This window comes from Pelophylax lessonae (genome assembly GCF_965119305.1).
Source record: "Pelophylax lessonae genome assembly, chromosome: 11".
Classification (NCBI taxonomy): Eukaryota; Metazoa; Chordata; class Amphibia; order Anura; family Ranidae; genus Pelophylax; species Pelophylax lessonae.
The window spans coordinates 179446855-179470438 of NC_138778.1; the positions used below are offsets into that span (position 1 = coordinate 179446855).

General features: G+C 42.3%; 1 protein-coding gene across 4 annotated transcripts in view; it reads left to right on the forward strand.

Moving 5' to 3' along the window:
* Positions 1 to 23584, forward strand: part of GPATCH8 (G-patch domain containing 8) — a 149977-nt gene that overhangs the window by 66429 nt on the left and 59964 nt on the right. For 3 of the 4 annotated variants that reach the window (XM_082273022.1, XM_082273020.1, XM_082273021.1), the window contains exon 3: positions 15144 to 15216. In XM_082273022.1, coding sequence (XP_082129148.1) covers positions 15144 to 15216 — 73 coding nt within the window. Of the gene's footprint in view, positions 1 to 14472; positions 15217 to 21291; positions 21337 to 23584 lie in introns of those variants that run through there. The other variant, XM_082273023.1, reaches the window with a different exon arrangement.

Sequence of the window (23584 nt, forward strand, 5' to 3'; positions counted from 1 at the left end):
CAGCCAGGCTCCCATTATCCTTGTTTTTTTTTAATTTAAGCAAGCAGTATAAACTTGCATACCGGAAACCATAAAACCACCCAAAGTAACCCCTGATGAAGAAGTTGCCTTGCCACTTCGAAACGCGTCGGTATCAACTTTATGTGTGGTTGGTTTCCATATTTGTGATCTCTGCTTGCCTGTGATTTTAATGTCTATATATAGATTTAATGGTCTCACAATAAAGTTATTTTTTTCAATTATCATTTTTTTGCCTTTTGTGCCTGAAAAGTCCCACCCCAGGGGAACCCCCACAATTTCTATCAAGCATCTGGGATGCCGGTCTCCAAATCCAACCCGTGTGCAGTCTTTTATGGCCACAGCCATTGTTACTCTACTGACCCACCAGCACAGGCTTGGCCATATAACACCGCACACGGGTCGGGTTGGGAAAGCGGCATCCCAGATGCTTGATAGAGATACAGCTGAAAATGTATTAGCTTGTTGATTAAGGGTGAGGGACCAACCAGAGATTTGGAAATATTGGCAGGTTAAATAGGCTTTAACATCAGAGCTATGTTCATACACCCATAGTTGTTCCGTAGTTGTAGAGGTTTACTTTAACACAATAAAACAAAGTCCTTTATGACTGGAGGAGAAAAGTTTCTACCTTTCTCGATCATCTTTGGCTTTGCAGCTTAACATTGAGGAATCCTCTTCAAACCATACTATAACTAAAGGCCCGTACACACATACCGATTGTCTGCCGTAAATATTCGGCCAACGTCCGATCGGCTGATTGTCGGCTTGTTAGTATGATGCTTCCGACAACCGACTGCGACTTTTCGGCCGAACAAAATCTGGTCTGCATGCTATAAAATTTTTGTTGGCCAACACCAGAACGGCCGATTGTTCGTCAGTCAGTACAGATTTCGGCCGACAAAAGCCAGATGAGCAAGACTGGGCATGCTCAGAGAAGAAATAACACACAGAAAGTTAACCAGCACATGACATCACTTCTGAAGTTGGTTGTTGTTGGCCGACAAAATTCGTGTGCAGTCTTGAGCACTTTTCAACCAACAGGACAGCACTGGACAAAAGACGGCCGATCGTTCGGCCGACAATCGGTATGTGTGTACGGGGCTTAAGAGAGGATTCAGGACGTGGGGTGGTAACACATCTAACTGAGGATTCAGGACGTGGGGTGGTAACACATCTAACTAAGAGAGGATTCAGGACATGGGGTGGTAACACATCTAACTAGGAGAGGATTCAGGACGTGGGGTGGTAACACATCTAACTAAGAGAGGATTCAGGACGTGGGGTGGTAACACATCTAACTAGGAGAGGATTCAGGACGTGGGGTGGTAACACATCTAGCTAAGAGAGGATTCAGGACATGGGGTGGTAACACATCTAACTAAGAGAGGATTCAGGACGTGGGGTGGTAACGCATCACATCACTGTGCCAAACCTGGTCTCCTAGCGTTGTGCAAAGGCTTGTTCCCACTTCTCTGTTATGTGCATACATTTTCAAGCACAGCCTGTCCATATAAAAAGCACTCAATGTGGTGAGGATTAGCAGAAAGCTCCTACTTTGGTCACTTTCTTGCCATGTCCGTGCAACCAGCTGAGCAGCAATGTGCATCTCTACCCAGTCGTAGGTCTGTGTTGTGTTTGTGTGTGTGTCTGTGTGTAGATGGTTTACAGAACTTTACACAACTTTGGCCCTATCTGGCCTTTCTCTTCCACAGCAGTTGATCCCAATATTAGCTAAGCTGCTCATGACCTGGTTTGTATTGCACGCTCTGCCTTTTTTTAATTTAATTTTTTTTCCTTTTTATTTTTCTTTTTTATATATATATGATACATTTTCCTTTTTTTATTTCTCCTTAAGTTCACTGCTGGAGGGTTCAGTGTGGCGGTACTGCTCTCCCCAGCAGTGAAGGTTTTAATATTCTAGGACTTCTTTCCTCATCTTTCCCTTACCCTTCTTTATGTTTTGGTCCAGTGAACACCACGTATATCTTTGTGTGTATATATTTATATAATCTTCCCTTTCTCTGCTATGTGCTGGCATGTTGCTAGCTAAAGTGCGCACAAGGTAATGCTGCAGAGGAGGGTACCACTTCACTTGGAGCACCAGTGTAGACAGACAAGGTTTAGTAAGCTGCCTATTGTTTGAAGGTACTGGTGTCTTGATTTGGTGCTTAGTTAAATAAGGTTTTTTTTAATTAATAGGCTCCCTATGTGTTTTAGCAAAGGTCGGAAATGGGAAAATGATAAGTTACCCACTAGTTTGATTAAAGTATCACTGTGGAGTAATAATTTAGTTTGAAAGCAGCCCATCGTCCCTGGACTTGCCAATCTGGATTTGTTCCTGTTAAATTGTAACCTATGCATCTTTTTGGATAGTGGTCAGTGAAAGGACAGGTTCCTGAGCACCCACCTGCTCCTTTGTTGAGCAGATTTGAGGGTATACTAGGTTTTTCCTGGTCCCGCTTTCAGAGGAAACCTTTCTTTACACATGTTTCAGTGCCAGTGCACACTAGCTTGATGCAGTAACCAGCGTGAATAGTGCCGGTTCTCGCATGGCAAAACTCGCAGGCCTATCGCACTGCCCTATGCGAACAGCTGCGAGTGTCAATAGAAAGTAACTGCCGGTTTACACTAGTGTGATGCCAGACCTCCCATATTATTCACCCCGGAATTTGTATCGTATTCGGACCAAAATGGTGCAGGACCTTGGTCCGCACTAGAATTGGATCAAATGGGTGTTCACACCCGTGCGATCGGATTCCTGCACCATTTGACAGTTCCCACTTTGCGATGTGAACCAATCTTGGGGTCTCAATAACATTTTATTGACACCCACAACGGTTCGCGTAGGGCTGTGTGAACTGCCTGTGAGTCCTATGTGGTGCGAGAACTGGCACTGGAATTGCGCTGGTTCCCACATCACACTAGTGTGAACCGCCACTCAATGACACCCCCAGACCGGTTCGAATATCGTAGTGCGAACTGTCAAATGGTACAGGAATTCCAGTGCGGACCAAAAAAGGGTACTGTACCATTGTGGTCCCAATGTGATGTGCGTTCAGCCATACTACCTGTATGGCTTAATTTGCATCGCACAGACATTGCATGTGATTTTGCACAGCAATGCGATGTCTGGCATCAGGCTAGTGTAAACCAGCACTCAAGCCTAAGTTTAGCCTTCATTAAAAACCAGAAAATTGGCAGAAGGGGCATAACTTGCAGTTTAAATGTGTTCCTTGTGCTGATTCTTGATGTTTTAGGAGAAATTTTCATATTTTCCTGCCCACCCCCATAGGCTTCCGGTGCGGCAGGAGTCTATATAGCTAGAGGGCTGCCCAGAGCTCTCGTCAAGACATCTCAACTATGCCTGTTGAAGCCGCCATTCATAGAAGCCAACCTACAGCTTCTAAGAATGACACGGTGGAGCTATCAATCATCCACCCTTTGCCTATTCGGAGATCCTGCCCTTCGTAGAAGCTGTAGCATAGCTTCTAAAAATGGCAGATCTGGAAGGGTGGGCATAGTTGAGGTTGCTTGAACGTTCCTGATGGCTCTGTATTAACCCCTCCCTTACATCAGTATATTCTGGCGGCCAGAAAGGGTGGGGGGGTTTGGTTAAGAATGAAGAATCAGCACAAAGAACACATTGTATTAACTGGAAGCTGAAGTTGGAATTGCCTTTCTGGATCTGGCATAATGGAACTCTCTTGGGTTTTTCTTTCCCCATGTCAGGGTTAGAATTATGTTTAAGAGATGTATTTTTTTGGGGTTTGGTAACCTGTTCTTTATGTACCCAAGGACAATGGCTCTTAAGAGTGTCCAATATATGTCCACAAGTCACTTTTATAATACTAGATGACTGATCATGGACAACCTTGTTCAGGTTTTTGATTTCTTTCTAGCCAGGCTTATGCATTGACTGCTAAAATAAAATGCCCAGCAGTTAGTTTCAAAGGTGTATCAAGAACCCTTTATCTATGGTGGCATTTATATATGTAAGCTTTCTATTTCATGAAGCTGGACAAGTTCTTTTTAATGAAGCAGTAGAGGAAGGCCGGACAGGTTCTGCGTCATGCAGAATGTTAGGGTTGTCCCGTTGCAGGATGTTTAGCAACAGTTGGTTGTCTGGGGAGTTCAGGTAAGGATGAGGTTCCTGAGGGAGTGTTAGCCGGCCTCTGCAGCAATACCTGTGGGGAAGAGTGTGGTGTTGGGCTATGGTAGATCTCTAGGAGTCTACAGATTCTAGCCTTGCACTTCCAGGTGAGCAGCCAAGGTATAAATAATATACTTGTACTAGTCTTTTTTCTTAATTTTTGGAGTCTTTACTTTTTACATGAACAGTACTGTACAATCAGAGATGAATCTGTGTTTTTATGCAAACATCACCCTTACAACATCTGAAAATGTCTGAATAGTCTACTTTGCAGAATACATTATTTTAAAAAGCATAAAAAGATTTGATTTTGGTGTGGTGTGCATATGGGTGTCTGGGCTGCCTTTTTTTTAAATGCATTTCTTCAGTATGGCATCCCAGGGAAATTGGTGCCGTTTTTAGCTGAAGCAAAGGGAGGACTTGCAGGTTCCCATGGAGTGCATCTGGCAGGATCTGTGGACTCTGAGACTGCCTGGGTCCAGCTTGGCCAACGTTAACCCTTCCCCCTACCGGAAGGTTCTTGAAAGGAACCAGGCCGTTGGCAAACGAGAAGGGTTACTTACTGGCGCCAAGTTGGGCGCCGCACGGCATAGCCTGACTCAACAACTTCCTCTCTGTCCGGCCTTGGTGGTGTCAACTTGTAGTGAGCTGCAGGGCTTGGTTTTGAGGGGCTGGTTGGGGTCTCTCAGCCCTGCAAGTATGCATGAGATTACCACAGTGAGCATTTAGTTCTTAATACGGAGCACGCTGAGCTGAACTTAACACCCACTCAAGAGCTGGTGGAGGTGGACTGATGAGAGCAAAATAGAGGTAGTGTGTTATGACATCTGTTCACTGGCAGTCTGATAGTCCTTTCTTGTGCGTGCCCCATATTCAGACAGCTGTCACGAGGCCCTTTTTCCTCACTTGCGTTCGCCCTGCTGGACTCATGATCATTGTATAATATCTCTAGTCACCCCTGTTTGCTTTCAACAGCTATTATGTCCCAGCTGCTAGCTGTCCCCATTTCATATTTTATTAAATTTTTTTTATTTTTATTTTTTTAATTGGGGCATACTTCAGGAAAATCTCTACAGGGCAGTCATCTGTGTGCTTTTTGTTTTTTTTTTTTTTCTCCTTTCTTCTATTTTTCTTTTTTTTTTTCTCTCTTTTTTTTTTTTTTTTAATATATGTAGCAGTGATGTCTAACATATTCCCGTATGTTGAACAGTTCAGTTACTACCTCTATTTTGCCCTCAATGTTTTGTTAACAGGTGAATGAATTACTGATCTCCAGCCATACAGTATATATACTGACTGAATTAACAGGGTGGGTTTCTTCTGCTGGAACTTGCACTTATGTGCCTTTATTGCTGCACCAGGCCTCATATGATGGATGTTGGCTCTATAGAGACTGTTCCTGTATATGGTGAATAAGTCCATTGGTCAGCAAAGTCTCATTGAAAATTGACGCCCATCTGCTTCATAAAGGGGGACTCCAAACATGCCCAGGAGCTTCAATAAGCTGAGACAGGGCATGTGTTATGGCAGACCTTTGAGAACCTTTACGATGCATCAATCTGTCACCAAAGTGCTGTGAGTAATGACCAACTTTGATTCTAGTAGAGGTTTAGGCAGTGGGGCAGCTGCAAAGGCTTGTAAGTATGAGTCCTCGGCAAGGGTTTTAATGTCTGGATGACTTTTCCCAGCAGGCACTGCTCTTGACTGGCTCTGTAAGTGATGCCAATGTCTGCCAAGTGCATCCATCACCCCTTTACCAAGTGCCACCTTCTCTCCAATTTTCCTTTTATAACTTCTTCATTCTTTGCCATTTCCTCTCCTCTGTAACCCTCCAGCACTTAGCCCAGCTCTCCAGTTTACAATCCTTCATATTACTTTGTCTATGCCTTTTTCATTTCACTTCTGCTTTCATATCTCTATATTAAGCCTTTAACTTGCAAGCAGTGGCTTGGTGACAATGCAACAACAACAAAAAAAAAAAAAACATTAAAATAGAAAAACCAAAAAAATCTTTGTTTCTTACTGTGTTACATTTAATTGTTCCTTTGACAGCCCTGTTTTTAAAGCCAGGTTCGTATTTCCACTCCACTTGTATTATCTTTTGGAAACTAGCAATGCTTTCCCCATTTTGTCTGTCTTCTTCTTCTTTTTTTTTGTTAATCTTTCTTGTAGAAAGCTCATAGTGAGTTTTTTTTTTTTTCCCCCCCACCTCTTACCCAAGCAGAGTGCCTCCCCTCCCCTGAGCAGCCTGGTCACGCCCACTATTTTTGCGCTGTAGCGCTCTAGTGAGTTTTTTGGCAATGGTCCATTTCAGGTACTACGAAATGAAAAAGTTCCATAATTTGTATGTTTTTATATGTAGTCCATAGTTCGAGTAAAGCTCTTCCAGAGCATAAGGTTTTCCAGATTGCACTAACATCTTCAGCACTATTTTTCTTGATCAGGGACACAGATCATGGGCAGCTTTCCATGACAAGTTTTAACTGTTCTTCATAGCAACTAATTCGATCCCAGCTGTTTTTGGTATCAAAAAACTATCCCACATCCAATGAGCAACCTTATTGGCCATTGCGACACTGATTGGACATGGTAGTTTGGCATTTCTTAGGACAGCCATAGATGGATTGAATCTTGGCCGGTTCAGCAGGGACCATCTAAGATTCAATCCATCTATGGGCAGGCTGATTGCACCCAAGTTGATAGATGGATACCAACCACCATGTCAGATTTTTAGATTGCGATAATTGCCAGCGGCTATAGCTGCTAGCAGTAATCATTGTGCTTTCCTGGCAGGTTGCAGGAAAGAAAATCACATAATCTAAGGCCATACATGGAGCAATTTTCTTTCCTGCAACCACACAAGACAGCGTTGGGGCGGTAATTCCTCCTGGCAAACCATTATCTTGTGGGGGGGGGGGGGAAGCCAAGCCCACTGGGAGGGGAAGCCAAGCCCGCTGGGAGAGGACCGTGATTCTTGCTAGCAGCTATAGCAGTCGCTAGCAATAATCACATGGTAAAACGTAGCAGACTGGTTGTACCCAAGTTGATCAAAGGATTACCTTGGTACTTTCAGCCTGCCCATACAGGGTTCAAATCTGGGCTGGTTCAGCAGGAACCGACCGAGATTCGAACCGTGTATAGGCCTGCCTTAGTCAGGAAGTCAAAGTCAAGCCCTTGGTTACAAAGTGAAAGCTGCATCACAGTGGTGCTTTTCTGGCTTACAAAAGATGGTGCCTTTGATTAGGAAGGATGCCTAAAGGTTAAAACTAGGTGACAGGTTTACGTTTAAGCATTTTATGTACCTGGAAGAAAGATGTGTATTTGGTCGGAGGGTTGATCATGCGCAGGAATTCCTAAAGCTCTCTTGAGCTTGCAGAGTTCTTTACCCATCATCCACTGTCGCTGGCTTTGTTTGGGTAGAATTGGGTTGCCTGTCGGTACAATCTTAGATTGCTTTCCAAATCCAATGTGAAGATATAAGTTGGTGACAATCTGCTCCTATTTGTGTCATCTGCACAATGTTAGGGTTTTGTACAGGGCCTTTTTATTTCAGCGGGAGGGGTGCACTAGCAGTAGGACAGGGATTGGGGATACAAAGCCATCTACTTGGATTACTCTGCACCCACAACTAATGGTTTTAATAAAGTGAAGTGTTACTAGCAGTCTTGGAGTGATTTTTTTTTTTTTTTTTTTTTTTTTTGTTCTTCCTAACAGGCTTCTTTAAAGGCATGACCTTTATGATGAAGCTAGCCTGCACATTCTACATGTTTGCATCTGCTTATAGCCAACTCTTTAACCTAGTTATCATTCCACAGTGTACACAGTTTGCGTACAGCTGGCACTGTTACTGCTGCTTTTCAATAAATAGCATTCAGATAGCCTTGTTATACATAAGCGTTTTTTTTGGCAAGCGGTTCTACTACTAGTGTTCAGAAAAAGTGTATAAATAGCCATTTACATTACACACTGTACTATGCAAAGGGCAGGACGTGAACTAGTTATGTCTACTAAAGTGTGAACATTATTGCCAGGGCGTAGGTGTCTTGCTGAGCCAGCAGGCACGTTCCTGTCTTCAAGCTAGATTTTCTGTACTTTAAAGTATGAATTAGGCTGGCCATTGATAGAATTTTGGGCGGTTTAGTAAGGACCAGCCATTTCTATCCAGGAGTAGCCATACCTGTTTGGCCTTTTGGGCTTGTGGGAACATTTTTCTCACTTAGCCGGCTGCAGCTATTTGATTGCAGCTCCTTATTAGTGTATTCTAAAAGCAGAGAGTCCCCGCTGTCAGAATACAATGTCCCGTGATGTCCGCTAGTGTCTGTCTTCCCAGATTCTCCCTTCTGATTGGCTGAGACGCAGCAGCGGCACCTTTGGCTGGCACTGCGGCCAATCAGTCAGCCAATCAGGAGAGAGAGGGGGTGGGGCCAGGGCGCAGCTGTGTCTGAATTGACACGGGGAGCTGTAACTCGGGTGCCCCCATAACAAGCTGCTTGCTGTGGGGGCACTCAACAGGAGGGGGGGGGGCCAGGAGAGCAGAAGAGGGACCCGGAAAGGGGGATCCGGGCTGCCCTCTGCAAATTCACTGCACAGAGGGGCAAGTATTACATGTTGTTTTTACATGAAAAAAATGTGACTTTACAATCACTTTAAGATCATAACTTTTCTGCCCACCTCAAAATTAGGAGAGGTATTACCCCCCCCCCCCCCCCATCATAGATCCAGGAGGGGGCATGACTTGCTGTCTACTTGTAGAAAAGCCCTGTATATGTTCAGGGCCAAGATTCCAAAGTCTCTGGGCACCACTAGCAGTGTTTGTTTCTACACTTTTTTTTGGGGCACGTCCAGTTCACTTTAAGTTGCATCATTTCCCAGACCCTAATTACTGTTGGGGCTTTCCAAGATATTTCTCTACAATCTGTCATACTGGTTTTTCCGATCTTCAAGATTAAGCACTGTTTTGTCCTTTCTTTTGGCAGTCTTTGTGTTTTTGAGAATCTCTCTGGCGGGGAGTCCTGTTTTCCATTCTTTGCAGCCATGTAGTGTATTTTGCTGTCTTAAGGAGGGGAATCTTTTTTCCCTAAATAATGCATCGCCTTTAATGAGAAAAACCCCTTCCCTGAACACCTTGACTAGTGTGGTTCCACCCTCTCGGAATCCTAAAAGATCCAGTTGCTGATAGCTCTCAAGGTTGAGCAGCTGGGTCTTTTGTTGGAGGAGCACAGCTCCAGCTATCGAACCATGAACCATGTTCTACTTGAAAAGGACAAATGGGTCGGGTCTGGTCCAAACGGGTGCAGAGCCTTTTGCAGACAGCTGATCCGTGGGGTTTTTGTGCATGGAAATCCCTACTAGTTTGCAGTATGACTCCCCCATAAGTTTTTTCTTTATGGTGAAAGATCCCTTATTTTATTCTGGTTACTGGATTGCTACCTAACCACTTTTAGGAATGAAATCGAGGTAGCACATCAGATCACTTCTCAAGCAACCTTGGAGCTTCAAAACTGCACTCATGTATGCTTATTGTGATTGTAAATCAGGAGTCTCCAAACTTTTTAGACAATGGGCCAGCTTACTGTCCTTTAGGGGGGCCGGATGTTGGTGTCAGTGGGACAAACAGTACCCCATCATTGGTAGTGGAAGGAATGGTCCCCCTTTATTGGTGTCAGTAGGCAGAGCAGTTCCCCCATCATTGGTGTCAGTAGGAAGAGCAGTTCCCCCATCGTTGGTGTCAGTAGGAAGAGCAGTTCCCCCATCGTTGGTGTCAGTAGGAAGAGCAGTTCCCCCATCGTTGGTGTCAGTAGGAAGAGCAGTTCCCCCATCGTTGGTGTCAGTAGGAAGAGCAGTTCCCCCATCGTTGGTGTCAGTAGGAAGAGCAGTTCCCCCATCGTTGGTGTCAGTAGGAAGAGCAGTTCCCCCATCGTTGGTGTCAGTAGGAAGAGCAGTTCCCCCATCGTTGGTGTCAGTAGGAAGAGCAGTTCCCCCATCGTTGGTGTCAGTAGGAAGAGCAGTTCCCCCATCGTTGGTGTCAGTAGGAAGAGCAGTTCCCCCATCGTTGGTGTCAGTAGGAAGAGCAGTTCCCCCATCGTTGGTGTCAGTAGGAAGAGCAGTTCCCCCATCGTTGGTGTCAGTAGGAAGAGCAGTTCCCCCATCGTTGGTGTCAGTAGGAAGAGCAGTTCCCCCATCGTTGGTGTCAGTAGGAAGAGCAGTTCCCCCATCGTTGGTGTCCATAAGAAGAATGGTGCCCCATAGTTGGTGTCCATAAGAAGAATGGTGCCCCATAGTTGGTGTCCATAAGAAGAATGGTGCCCCATAGTTGGTGTCAATGGGAGGAAGGAATAGTGTCTCGTATCAGTGAGAGGGATAGTGCTCCAAGTGCCGTATTAAAGGCAAGCAAAGGGCCGCATCTGGAAAGCTGAAGATCTGCCTGCCCCTCCTATCTCTGTATTGGTCCGTGAAGATGCCCTTATAAACCAATAGAGGCAGAAGAGTGTGCTGAGCCTCACATTTTAGAACTTATAATGTACGTTATAGCAGTTAATGCAGTAGAGCATCGGGTATACTTTACAGCCCATACATAGATGGATAAATCTTTTATGAAACACACTCCTAGTATAGTTGTGTTACACACTATATTATGTTCTATGGAAAATCAAGCGCTAGGAACTTTAAAAATGGTTGGTAAATCTTGCTAACTCCTTGCTTCTAGAGTCATTTAAAGTGGTATTAAACCCATAGCAAACCTTTTTTTAAATTGTATCTTTCCAATTCCTAGATGTTATGGCTGCATTAATTACGTATTGTAGACTTTCTATTTTTCATTTGGTGATCCAGCCAGCAGGTCTGTTTTTCAAAAGGACAAGCTCTCCAACAGAATGTATCAGTTTACACGGATTGGACAGTTCATTTAACACAGGCAGTGGTACTGAAAAATGATGAGCTTATTTATTCAATAAAAACCTTGATCACAAAAGGAAAACTGGTGCTGTAACTGAGTTTAAAGTGTGAGCTGGAGTTTGGCTTTGATTAGTGTATTTTAATCTGTTAATCCATTTAACACTACCCTCCCTCCAGACTGTTGTGCCTCCTGTTCTCATTCTTCCAGAGTTGTCTCACTAATACAGGAGGTGTGCCACTGTTTTCATCAGACGAAAACTTGTGGGGAGTGGGGGAGCCAAAGAATACGAATGCAGCCACCACATCTAATGATTGGTAAGCTGCAATATGGATATATTACTATTTTTTTGGGTTTAATCCCACTTTAAGACTTGGTCATTCCATACTTTCCACCCAGCCTAATTGCTAGAACAGAGAACTTTTATTGCTAGCAAAAAAAAGCTGTTTCTCTATCGTCCATTGACAGACGCAGCCTCATCTTCATGAACTGAATGGGTTATGCTGCCACCTGCAGGAGTAGTCTAGGCAGTACGTTAGTACAAAGCTTTTAACATATACATGACAACGGGGCTGTCCCTCCAGGCATAACCCCCACTGCCACAGAGAACTTTTACTGCTAGCAAAAAAAGCTGTTTTAACTAGTCTCTAAAGCTTACGTATGCAGATAATTTTGCCTGACCCAATAGATACAAGTTTGGTCATTTTATAAAGAGACCTACAAACACGGGGTGACCTTTGCATGATCATGTCTTCCGTGATGCTCTAATCCTATAGGGCATTGGTTCTCAACCAGGGTTCCTCCAGAGGTTGCTAGGGGTTCCTTGAGAAATTTCTGCCTCAGATAAGTTTCCCTGACACCATCTTTTTAGCTATCTGGAAGAAAGGAATTCATCCCACTGTCCGCAATTGTAAGGAGCATTCATCCCACTGACCATCATACTAATGTATCAGGAGTTGTAAATAGTCTTATTTAGCAGGGGTTCCCTGAGACCTGAATTATTTCAAGGGTTCCTCTGTGTTGAAAAGGTTGAGAGAGGCTTCTGTAGGATGTCTATTAACGTTCCATTTTGGATTTAGCCCTTATGACAGTTATTGTATATACAGTCAGCTTAATAGCTGTAATTTATTTTTTTATATTTCATAAAAAGCCTGGTGCTATTGGAAGGGTTTGCAATTCATGATGCAGCTATGTTTCTATCCCATAGCTGTCATTAGTAGGCACTGTTCAACAGCTCCCTACACTGCTCTTCTGCAATGCGCCTTTGTGCATAGGAATGCAGAACAAGACTCCCTTCTATGTCCTGCTACGTTCCACCCTGCAGTATGAGTCACCCACCGCCCCCCTCCTTCAGCCTTTCTCTATTGTTTCCCCCCCTCCCATCATCCCAGTGCCTTGTAGCGCCTTCCCTTCGTCTTGCACAGAAATATTGTCTCTGTAGTAGACTGCATCGTCTGTATGCAGTCTTTGGAAAGCACAAGGATCTGTTGAAATGCACTAAGCAGCAGTATAATTGGTGTATTGATGCAATCTACAGTACCGTCACGCTAGTTTTTTTAGATTATATATAGGTTTAGGTCTTCGTTTTTGGCCTTCAGGCAGCCATTTCATTGATCAAACTCAAACACCTCACTGCCGAAAGGCAGCAACCTTCCTCATTGTCTCTGCTTTTTTTATTTTTGAATTTTTTGGCCCATGAGACGTATGCTTCCACCACGTGCAGGTGAAGGATATGTTTTGTGGTCCTCTTGTAGCCATTAGGACCTGATTGCGTAAAGGGAAGATGAGACACTCTGCTGGGACCCCCCCATGCCTCTCTGTTTTTGCTTTATCATTTGCACTTACACATCCTTGGCTGTTAACCCTGTCCTGTCTCACCCCTTTTTTGCATTAGAGGCTATGCAATCATTCATAAATCCCATTTGATGAAGCCAGGCCTACAGGTGTACCTCTTCTGTTTTTACTTCTCTCCCATGATTACTCTTGTCTGGATAACACTAACACCAATGGTTTCTTCCGAAAACGAATAAAAAAAAAAATAACATTTTTGCTGCATGCTTTTAGTTACGTCTGAGATGATCAAAAATGTCATTGAGAAAGCTAAGTTGGAAGCCAAATGGTATATACGAGTCTTGCTACAATGTTGGCTTCTGGGTCACTCACAAGTCCGTGTCTTTAAGGGTTTCCCCTCAGGGGATAAAGCGTGCTGTCCCATCAAGAGTTAACGAGAGCAAAACTTTTTGAAACTTGAAATTCAGTCCAATAGTCAGAAATATGAGCCTTGAGAAGCTGGCGGGTGATTAACTCACTGCCTACCCAAAAATTGAAGTAGGAATTTTTGCATTTAAAGGACCAATAAACCTAAAATACAAGAGGCTGTGATATCATGGCCGGCTCATTGCTTATCGTTTGACCATTAAAGCTGAACTCCAGACAGATTCAAAGACACAAGATACTGCAGCTCTATATTCATGGAGTCATGCAGATGGTGCAAGAACCTGAATTCGATTAGGTATCCGATTGCAATCCCCTCTACAACAAGACTCAGACTGAAAGAGGGAGAAGCAGCACAAGAAACCATTTGGTTGTACCGCAGTGCTCCTATGCTGATAGAGAGATGGAGGAGCTCATCAGTCTGCCTCTCCTTTCACTGTCCAGTCGTAGGCTGAGGAAGAGCCAAGGCCCTTAAGTGTTAAAGGAGAAGTTCACCTTAAAAAAAAAAAAAAAAAAAAAGAAATTATAGATATATGTAGATATACTTTTTTTTTTTTTTTTTTTCTTCTTGGCACCTGGAAAAGATTGCACAAGCAAATCGCTGGTGCTGTGCAGGCTGAGTGTAAGCTCTTTGCCTGCAGTGTCACACAGATGAGAAGAATCCATTAACTTCCACAATGCTTAACAAATCAGTGGTAGTTCATCGAGAACTACAAGCCGACAAGTGCAAAGGCTATTGGTAGTTGTAGTTCACTCATTCACAAGACTCCCACCCTGAAAACTGGTGGAACATGTTCCCCAAAGCTAAACTTTTTCTTTAACTGCAGAAGAGGGAAATCAGGTCTCCTGCCCTGTCAGACAGGGCTGCCCTGTGTAGATAAATTTCAGTGTTGGATGCACAGAAATGCAAATGCTTTGGCGAGTAAAACTGGTTCCATATATGCATTTCATCTGTGTGTTAAGTTTTTGCCTGGAGTTTAGCTTTAAGGCATGCCTGAACCATCTTAAATCCTTTCTAAATTTTATTAGCTTTTTTATCTTAAATTGGGCTTCTGTTTTTCCCAAATATTGGTGATTGGGAACATTGGTCATTTAGGCTTACTGGCCCTTTAACTATACCTTACATAGGATATAAATCAAAAGTAGTTTTTAGTGAATTTGTCAGATTTCTGTGATGCTGAAATTGTCAAGCTGGATGGCAATTCATATTGGCCTTGTGTTTACACTGGATTATGGAAACTCCCATTGCACCTTCATACAATTGGAGGCCTCCGATGTCAACGATACAACTTTGAAGAGTTGGTTTCCAGCTGAACATGTTATGTATCCAACATGGGTCCCAATAAATAAATTGTTGGGGCAAATGCAATTTTCATCCATGTTCTAAAGTGAAATTCCAGCCTCCGTCGTCCTCTTTGGCTCTGTTTGGGACAGTACCTTCCTTGTGGTCCAGGTGATGGCTAGGTGTTTGTCTTATGCTTTGTGTTTACTGGTTTCATTTTGAACTTGTATCTATGTATGTCTCTCCCAGACACCCCAACATTTGACTTGTTCCTGCAGATTACTGGAGAGCCAGTAAGAATACCACCTTACCCTATCAGACCATAGTGTAGGGAGCACAGTGTTTTATGTCACCATACACTTAGCTTTTTTTTATTTATTACTTTTGTAATTTACTCAGTAGAATTTTATATTTATATACCTTTTTTTTTTTTGTTTTTATTTTTCTTTGCATGACTGTCAGTTCTCACAAACTTCGGTCACCAGTGGAGAGTAAATGATCAAAGGGAGGGGGGGCAAATTTTATTACCGGAATATTTTCGTGTTTCTTTTTTTCCCCCTTCCTTCTTTCCCCTATCCGTTCAGGATAACATCGGACATCGCTTACTGCAGAAGCATGGTTGGAAGCTCGGCCAGGGCCTGGGGAAATCCCTTCAGGGTAAGTCAGTTGCTGATTTATTTTATATATTATTTTTATTATTATTATAATATTTTCATGAAAATAATTGTCATTGAATGCCCATGTGTTCCCCCCTCTCTTTTCACTTCATACCTTTTTTGCTCTTTCCCTTTTCAATACTGTTTTGTGCCGACAAGAAGATCTGGTTACAGAAGACAAGCAACTTGGGAAGCCTGTTATGTAGCTTTTAAGCTTGATGTGCCCAGCATGCTTGATTATTTCTGTTAAACAAAAAAAAAAAAAAGCTGCTTATGCATATTGAGGTAGCAGTTTGCACAAGGAGATGGTCAGAAGGCAATGGACTCCTCTGCCAGTATTTTTTTTTTTTTTTTTTGATCTTCCAGGGAACAAAAGGGGGGAATCAATTGATCAGTTCCCACTACAAGATTGGTCAGCTAGGAAGTGTTGCAGCTTTGGTGGGCCAAATGGGCCCACATTCATTTTACATCCATGATGAACAGCAAGGAGATTTTTGAAGGAAAGTCTCTTGAAAACCTAATTCATTTGCATATTGAGGTACCAGTTTACACGAGGAGATCATCAGAAGGTAGTGGGCTCTTCTGCCACCGAGATTTTCTACAAGGAACAATAGGGGAACCAATTGATCAGTTCTTCCCTACAAGATTGGTCAGCTGGGAAGTATTGCAGCTTTGGTGGGCCAGATGGGCCCACATGCATTTTAAATCCATGATGAACAGCAATATTCTTATTCTGCATCCGTTCAGTGGATCCTAAGCCTCGTTAATTACACACGTTATGTACAACGATGACAAATTGTTTGTTCCACAGTCCTTGCAGTTTCTGATAAGCTTTTGTCAGAGCAGTACAGTAATTTTTTTGTTACTTTCTTTGAAAGATCAATGGGTAAAATTTTCACTTTTTTGTGGAAAAAAAGGATCCCCCTCCCCATTCAGGGAACTACTTCCTTTGGTTTGGGTGTAATTAAAGGTCCCCCATCATACTCGAATGTTTCATAGACTATTAATCAATGAAAAAATGTACACATTATAGTGTAAAGCGGAGTATATGGTTCTACCTTTATGGATGCATCGATATATCGGCCAAAAATAGGGTTATAGGTGTTTTGCTGATAATGGCCGCAGAAAACACGTAATTTTGCAATGATTTTTGTTTCCGGCAAGTTTTTTTTTTTTCATAGGTCATGTGACTCAAAAATGTAACACGGGTGCGCTTCTAATTCATTTTATTGGGGAGCTGTGTTTTTCCGTGGTTTTTGCTGACCAAAAATGTGGCAAGCAGGATTTTTAACACTGCAATGGAAGCGCGACGGGCCAGTGTAAAGACCTATATAGAATTTAAATCCGGCATGTCCAACTTGCGGCCCGGGGGGCGCACGCGGCCCGGAATCGCAGTCAATGCGGCCCACTGCCCCCTGACAATTTTTTTTTTTTTGCTGGGGAGGAAGGAAGTCGAGTCGGGCGCACAGCCACAGCGGCTTCTAACTAACTGTAGGCAGAGGCTGCCTCAGAGGGGATCATCCACTAGTTGTGTTAAATTAGTGCTGGTGGGGGGGCGCAGCAGTGCGGGAAGGGCGTGGCGGCATTTTATTACTTATATACCTTAACTACTGTATATATTTTATATGCGGCCCGAGAAAATTTCTCTACACTCAATGTGGCCCAAAGAAGCCAAAAGGTTGGACACCCATGATTTAAATGGATGCATTTTTCTTAAACTTTTCTTGCCCTTTTTTTTAACGCAAAAGTGCTTTAAAAACTGCTCAGTGTAAAAAGCAGTCTATCAGCAGAAAAGGTGCCAGTAATGGCTAAAAATTCATATTTATTTAAATTCATGATATTAAAAAGTCGAATATAATATGATTTTATATATGTATATATTACATTTCGAAATTCATTTTCGGCCAAGTGCATCCTACATTTTTGATTTCGGTGCACCACTATTAAAGGTCCTTCATTGGTTAGAAGACTGGATTGTGGAGGTTGGGGGTTTCTGGGTTAGTGTGTACTGCCTTGTAACCTGTCAGTCAGACCTGCTTGTAGACTTGTCTGACCTGTGTACAATATTCATAGGTTTCAAGTAACTCAACCCACCAACTGGATATTTTAAAGCCTTGTTCTCTCCTGCATCTGGCCCAGGTTTAAATTACCTTGTTTCTCAATGCATCAGATGTTGGCAGCTGTAGAACTGTGTGTGGCACTCAGGCAATTCAAGGCCTCTTGGAGGAGGATTTAATCCCACAACAGACACTTGAGCTTGTGCTGTGCTTCAACTCAAGAAGACTTTAATTAAAATGAGTCCATATATCGCATTCCTCAAGGTGTCACGAGACCCATTCTGATAAAACACTAGAAACCTTATTTGTACAAAGCAAATATGTGACTTTCAGGAGTCCTTGAGAACACTAGTTTCTGCTTTACGGAGAATTTTATACCTTCAACCAGTTTACGTGAAGCAATTTCATAGACTGTAAAAGCAAAAAAAAAAACTTAGGGACACTACTTGGAGTGTCTGCAATTAGAGCTTTTTCTAGCCCTGCAAACAGGAGTGTCCGGTAGTTCCTAATTTATCAGAGAGCCACCTATTGCTTTCAAGTGGTAACCAAAAAAAAATTAAATGTTCGCACCAAGCATAACAAAGTAAACATAAAACATTTAATTTTTGCATATTAAAGCCATTAATTGAGGTATACCTTAGAACTTTAAACAGAAGTCTGGTTTGACTGTATGTTCCTAAAACATCCAGAGATTTAAAGAGTAATGCCCCATTCACCATTATAGTATCATCATCAATGTAAAAGAATATCAACATTGTTAAAAAACGGCCAACCAAAAGACAGCATGGAGAAAAGTACTCTGAATTACAGTAATGTGATTTGACCATGACTTGTGCTGGTTTCAAGACTGAATTCAACATCAAGTGAGGTGAAATTATAGCTTGGTATAGAAGTCCATGGGGTGGTGGTATGTTATTTAACCTTTTTTCACCATCTCAACGCCTATGAACTAAAGCCTCAACGACAACATGCTTCCATGTACAATGTTTTTTATTGCTCAATACATTTTTGTTGTTTGGTATTGATAATCCCTTGTTGATTGAATTTTTTAACCACTTACCAGTGAATTTTGGAGGCTTTTTAAATGGATGCATTTGAAATGATTGTAATAGCTTGTAATTTATGCAGTGCTGAACTGACTCTCAGCTACGTGCCTTACTATAGGCTCCAGCAGTCAACCCTTGGATCATTTTAGCGTTGTTCCTGGCATGTTGCCTAGAGCAATATAATAAAATTGTATCCTCTTGCTGCTGTCACATTCTCAGTGTCTATATCCACAATTTCATAATCCTCCCTACAAGCTACCAGTTTTATTTTTTTTTAAACTTTGCAAAGCATTCCTGTTATTTGGAGTCAACCAGTAGTAGTTCAATATACTATTTTAGATGTCTGCTGTTGTAACCCCCCAGGAGCCCTCCTATTCAGGATGCCCTCCTTTGGAAATATAAGTTTCAGCCCTTTTAAATAGAGCCTAGGCTCAGCCCCTTCATCCACTTTTTTTTTTTTTTTTTTATTGGTCAGTAATGTCTTTATAGTTATGGAACCTTACCTGGGACGGTTTTTAAATTTAAAGTCTCCATGTATTCTAGGATCATGCCTTAGAGTAAAGGCCTACTAAATAAGGGCTTGTTTAGTTGAGCAAATGCAGCATGCTTTTTGGGTGCATTCTGTGATCAGTTTGTGACCTTTCTGAATTGGTTGACCTACTCGGCTGCATCAAGCTGCTTGGGCATTCTGATAGATTTGTACAGGCAGTCCTAGGGTTGCAAACATCCGACTCACAATCGACTCCTACTTACAAATGGAGGGAGACGACAGGAAGTGAGAGGAAATCTAGTCTTAGGAAGGGAAATTCACTCCTGTAAGAGTTCTCATGGGAAAAAGGTGTCTCCACTGAGGCTTTATCGCTAATCTTTGTCTCCACAACAACCCAAAATTTTCAAAATCCAGTTGTCGTAGGGACAGAAAGTGAGGTGAAATCTTCTGAACAGGGGCACAGACAGCAAAATAAATGTTAAAGGCATGTTAATCCTTCCCTATGCTATCCAAAAAAACTTACAAATTATTCTTTTGGCTGGGGCTACACTTAAAAAATGTACCTGTTCTGCCTTACAAATTTGACTTAAGAACAAACCTACAGTCCCTTTCTTGTTTGTAACCCAGGGACCGCCTGTATGGGTTGAAAACCAGTTCTGCAAACAAAAGCACGTGTGCACAGGTTCTGAAGTCATATGCAGTTACCGCAACCAACCGGAAACTGATATGGTCAGTGATCTGATTCAAAGGTAACTGATCTGGTTGTTGTGGTTACTCTACTTTGTACTGTCTTACCAAATACATTCTTAGGCACAAAGGGCTTGTGTACATGGGCTTTTGTTTGGGTCAGACCTGCTCTTCTTTCCTTTTTACAGGTTAATGGTAATGCAGAAATGGAACTCAGAGGTCAAATGCAGGATGGAAGAAGGCTAAAACCATCTTAAACTAAATGAAATCATGAGTCCAATGCATTTGCTTATCTGCACATGCCCAAATAAGTTGTGGTTGGGAGTGTGCACATCTATGCATGTGGATGAGGACAGTTGGATAACTGGTAGATAGGAAGTCCAGGTGCAGCTATAGTGCTTAGCTGGGAACTTCCAAGATGGCCAATCACCTGTTTTATGTGGAGCCCATTGTTTCCAAGTCCACTCTAAAGCCCCGTACACACGCAACGATTATCGGCCGACCGATCGCCAGTCTTTCGTCCAGAGTTGTGTTTTGGTTGGAATGTGCCTAGACTGCACGTGAATTTTCTCGCCCAACAAAATTCTACTTCAGAAGTGATGTCATGTGTTGGTTTTCTTTCTTTGTGTTCTTTCTTAACTGAACATGCCCAGACTTGCTCATCAGATTTTTCCCTGTCGAAATCTGTACTGACTGCACGAAAATCGGCCGTTGTGTTGACTGCCTACAAAAATTTTATAGTCTGCACACCAGATTTTTTTCGGCCGAAAAGTCTGAGTTGGTTGTCGGAAGCATCATACTAACAAGCCGAAAATCAGCAGATCGGTCGTCGGACGAAAATTCCCTGCCAATTTTCGACGCGTGTGTACGGGGCTTTAACCACGGGTCTAGACATCATCCAACTTGAAGATGAGCCTTTTTTCCTAGAAGTAAGGCTTGCTTTTTACATTTACCTCATATGTCTCATAGCCCATACAGTTTATGAACTTTGCGTGTAACGCTTGTTTTGTAGGCGTCTTTTTAAAATTTGGCAAGCTACTTATGGTTAACATTAACTATATGATTTAAAGTTTTGTGGGGATTTTAAGTAGCTTTCGATGCACAAAATGTGATTAAATGGATGAAGGCATTCCAGCACTTGATCAAATTTGAAGTGAAGATGTTGTTGGAAATTGCTTAAAGGATGCCTTGACATATTTTCTTTTTGAAATGGCAACAAACTTGTCAGATGCATGGCCAACACAATGGCACTATCAAACCCAACTTTTTTGCAAATCTAAAAATATTCCAACGGGTCCAAAAAAATGCTTGACTATCACGTGGAAACTGATGGGATCTCCCTCTGATGCTGGCAGCTTGACCTAACCATTGGTTACAAAATCACAACTGAAGGGAGAAGCTTCCTTGAGGCTGGACTCCCTGGCTAGTGGCCATTGCCTTGGTAACAAGGGAGATGAGTTTCCAGGATTGGCATGTTTTTAGGTAAAGGGGCAGATAGATGATTAGCTTTGATAGATTGTTGGAGTAGTTCAGAAGGCTGCTCATGTATAATGGTGGACCCAGTGTGGATATCCTGATTAAGCTCTACAGGTGCAGCAGCTTCGTACTCTTTCTATTTCCCATCTGTAGTTCTTTAAACATTCTTTGGCTTTCTACCCTGTTGGTCAGAGTGCAAGCTCTGGAGACCACCTCTCCCCCTTCCTTACCCTGAAGAAGCTTCTTCCTCCTGCTAAGCCACCTCCCACCCTCTCTCACCTCGTGATCGCTTCCTAACCAAAAGTGTTTCTTTTTTACAGCATAATACCCCTGGACTTGTTGTGGTGATGGTAAACTTAGCCGTGGTAATTGAAACTTTCTGTTCAGACTGACTACCTTTTTTTTGTCATCAGTGCACCAATGTTAGGCTTCCTCTTTCTGTTCTGTCGTAGCATTCATATATATATATTGCTTGGATCGTCCTTTCTTCCTTTGTCTATCTCCATGCACACGTGTCTGATCCCTGTCCATTAAAAAGGGACATGTTGAAAGGGGTGTGTGTTTTTTATTTTTTTTTTTTTTTTTTATTTCGTAGAAAAAAAATAAACCATTTGCAGCCTGTCCTCCCTATATCTGTCACCTTCCACTCTCCCTCCAGTTTTCTCAATAGCAGAGGCCTTTGGGAAATAAAATAAAAAAAATTAAAGCATATCAATCTGCAGAAAATGTTAACCTTGTTGGATTTTGATTACAATTTTTTTTTAGTTTTTTTTTTTTTTTTTTTTTTCTTTTCTTTTGTGCCACAAAATTAAATTACTAGCATTTTGAAATAACTGGGTAATGATAGGTTGCAGGTTGTGGCTACTAAGAGGGAAAGGACTTAAGCAGGAAAGTAGGTATTTGTTGGCTAAAAGCAGGTGAAGAATGAACTGTAGACATTTTTATCAATGTCTGCTAAAAGTAAGCTTGTTTGTTGCCTATAGCAATCATTCAGCTTCAGATTTCTAATCTGCACTGACAGCATGCAGTAAATAGAGAATCTGGTTACTATAGGCAACAGACATTTTTTTTTTTCAGATTCAGAGCCTGCAGTTGCATTAAGCAGCAAATTATTTCAAAATTTGTTTAATATTAGGGGAGTATTGGTTTACATATATTTTACATATTTGCTTCCTCCTCTGGTTATTAGAGGCTAACCAATACTTGGCTTGACATCCATTTGTAAAATAATGCATAAGGAAGCTTCCTTAGTAGGATCAATTGTCTTCTATTCTTGTCCACCTGTGGAGCCAGATTATCCTGTTATACCTGCAGTTCCATATTCTGACATTGGAGTAATAAGATAACCTTCAGCCCAATGACATTGTGGCAGCAAATGCTGGCTGGCTCCCTTTTTTGTTTTTGCTTGCGGTTTAAGGTTGACTACTTAAACTGTTGCATGACGTGCACCAAATATTAGATAAGCATGTAGGACTTAAAAAAAAAAAAAAAAAAAAAAAAACTTTCAATTGCCTACCCTTGTGCTGATATATTTCAGAACACTGAAACCTTGCATTAAGTGTAGGTTATTGAACTACCTGTATAGCTGGAATAGTTGTTATATCAGTCCTTACTAGTCAACTATAGCCGTGATCCCACAGTCTAATCCACTTCCCAATCCTATATACCACTAATGAAGGTGTGCCCTTATATCCCTTAAAACATATTGGCTCACTTTGCTCAAATAAGTTTTAGTCTGGACTTTTGGAAAGTGAGTTCCCCCCCCCTTTTTTTTTTTTTTCTTTTCCTGATCTCACAGGGAGCACTTGTATGGGTCTCTAGGACCAAAGAGCTGGCTACCAATTTCTATAAATTTGCAACCACAAATTGCAAACACTAATGCCTCGTTTCCACTGAGCGGAACGGTTCAGGTCAGTAAAGTTTGGAAGGGTTAGAATGGTCCGGTCTATACAGGTGAGCGTTTCCACTGCAAGTCGGGCCACCAGGGACCATGCGGGGTTTACACCAAATGAGGTGTTTGTTTTGCTCTTTCATTTGACTTGAGCATTGAAGTTTTCCTGTCCGCCAATCAGTGGAATCTATCGTGTGACGCCAGTAGCTCCGCCCTAACCATACCGTACCATTTCCTATGGCCCTACATCTGAAGCAGGACCAGGAATGGTGCGGTTTGGTTCGGTTGTATGGGCCACTTTCATAATGGAAACACTCAAATTAGCGTACCGAACTGAACCGATCCGCTAAGTGGAAACGGGGCATAAGTGGTCCAATGCTCACCTCCTCTACCATTTTACACTAAGATGATATCTTCAGTGTTCTGCCTGCAGAAGGAGCATTTCCTCAATCTCCTGTCCCCTGGTTATTTCTCAGACTGTACATTGTTACGTTGTAGAAAGTCACACGGTTTGAGGCTGCAGCAAGTGCTGGTCAGTTTTAGACATTTGTGAACACAGCCGAGCACTGCACAGGCACCAGGATTTTACGATTGTCCTTTCTGAGCCAGCATCTCCGTTCAATAAGTAGATGCTGACCCTGGCTGATGCCTATAGAATAGAAAGTTCCTTCTGCAGAGTGAAGCAAATGAAGGCATTGTGATCTCTGAGTTGTAATGAATAG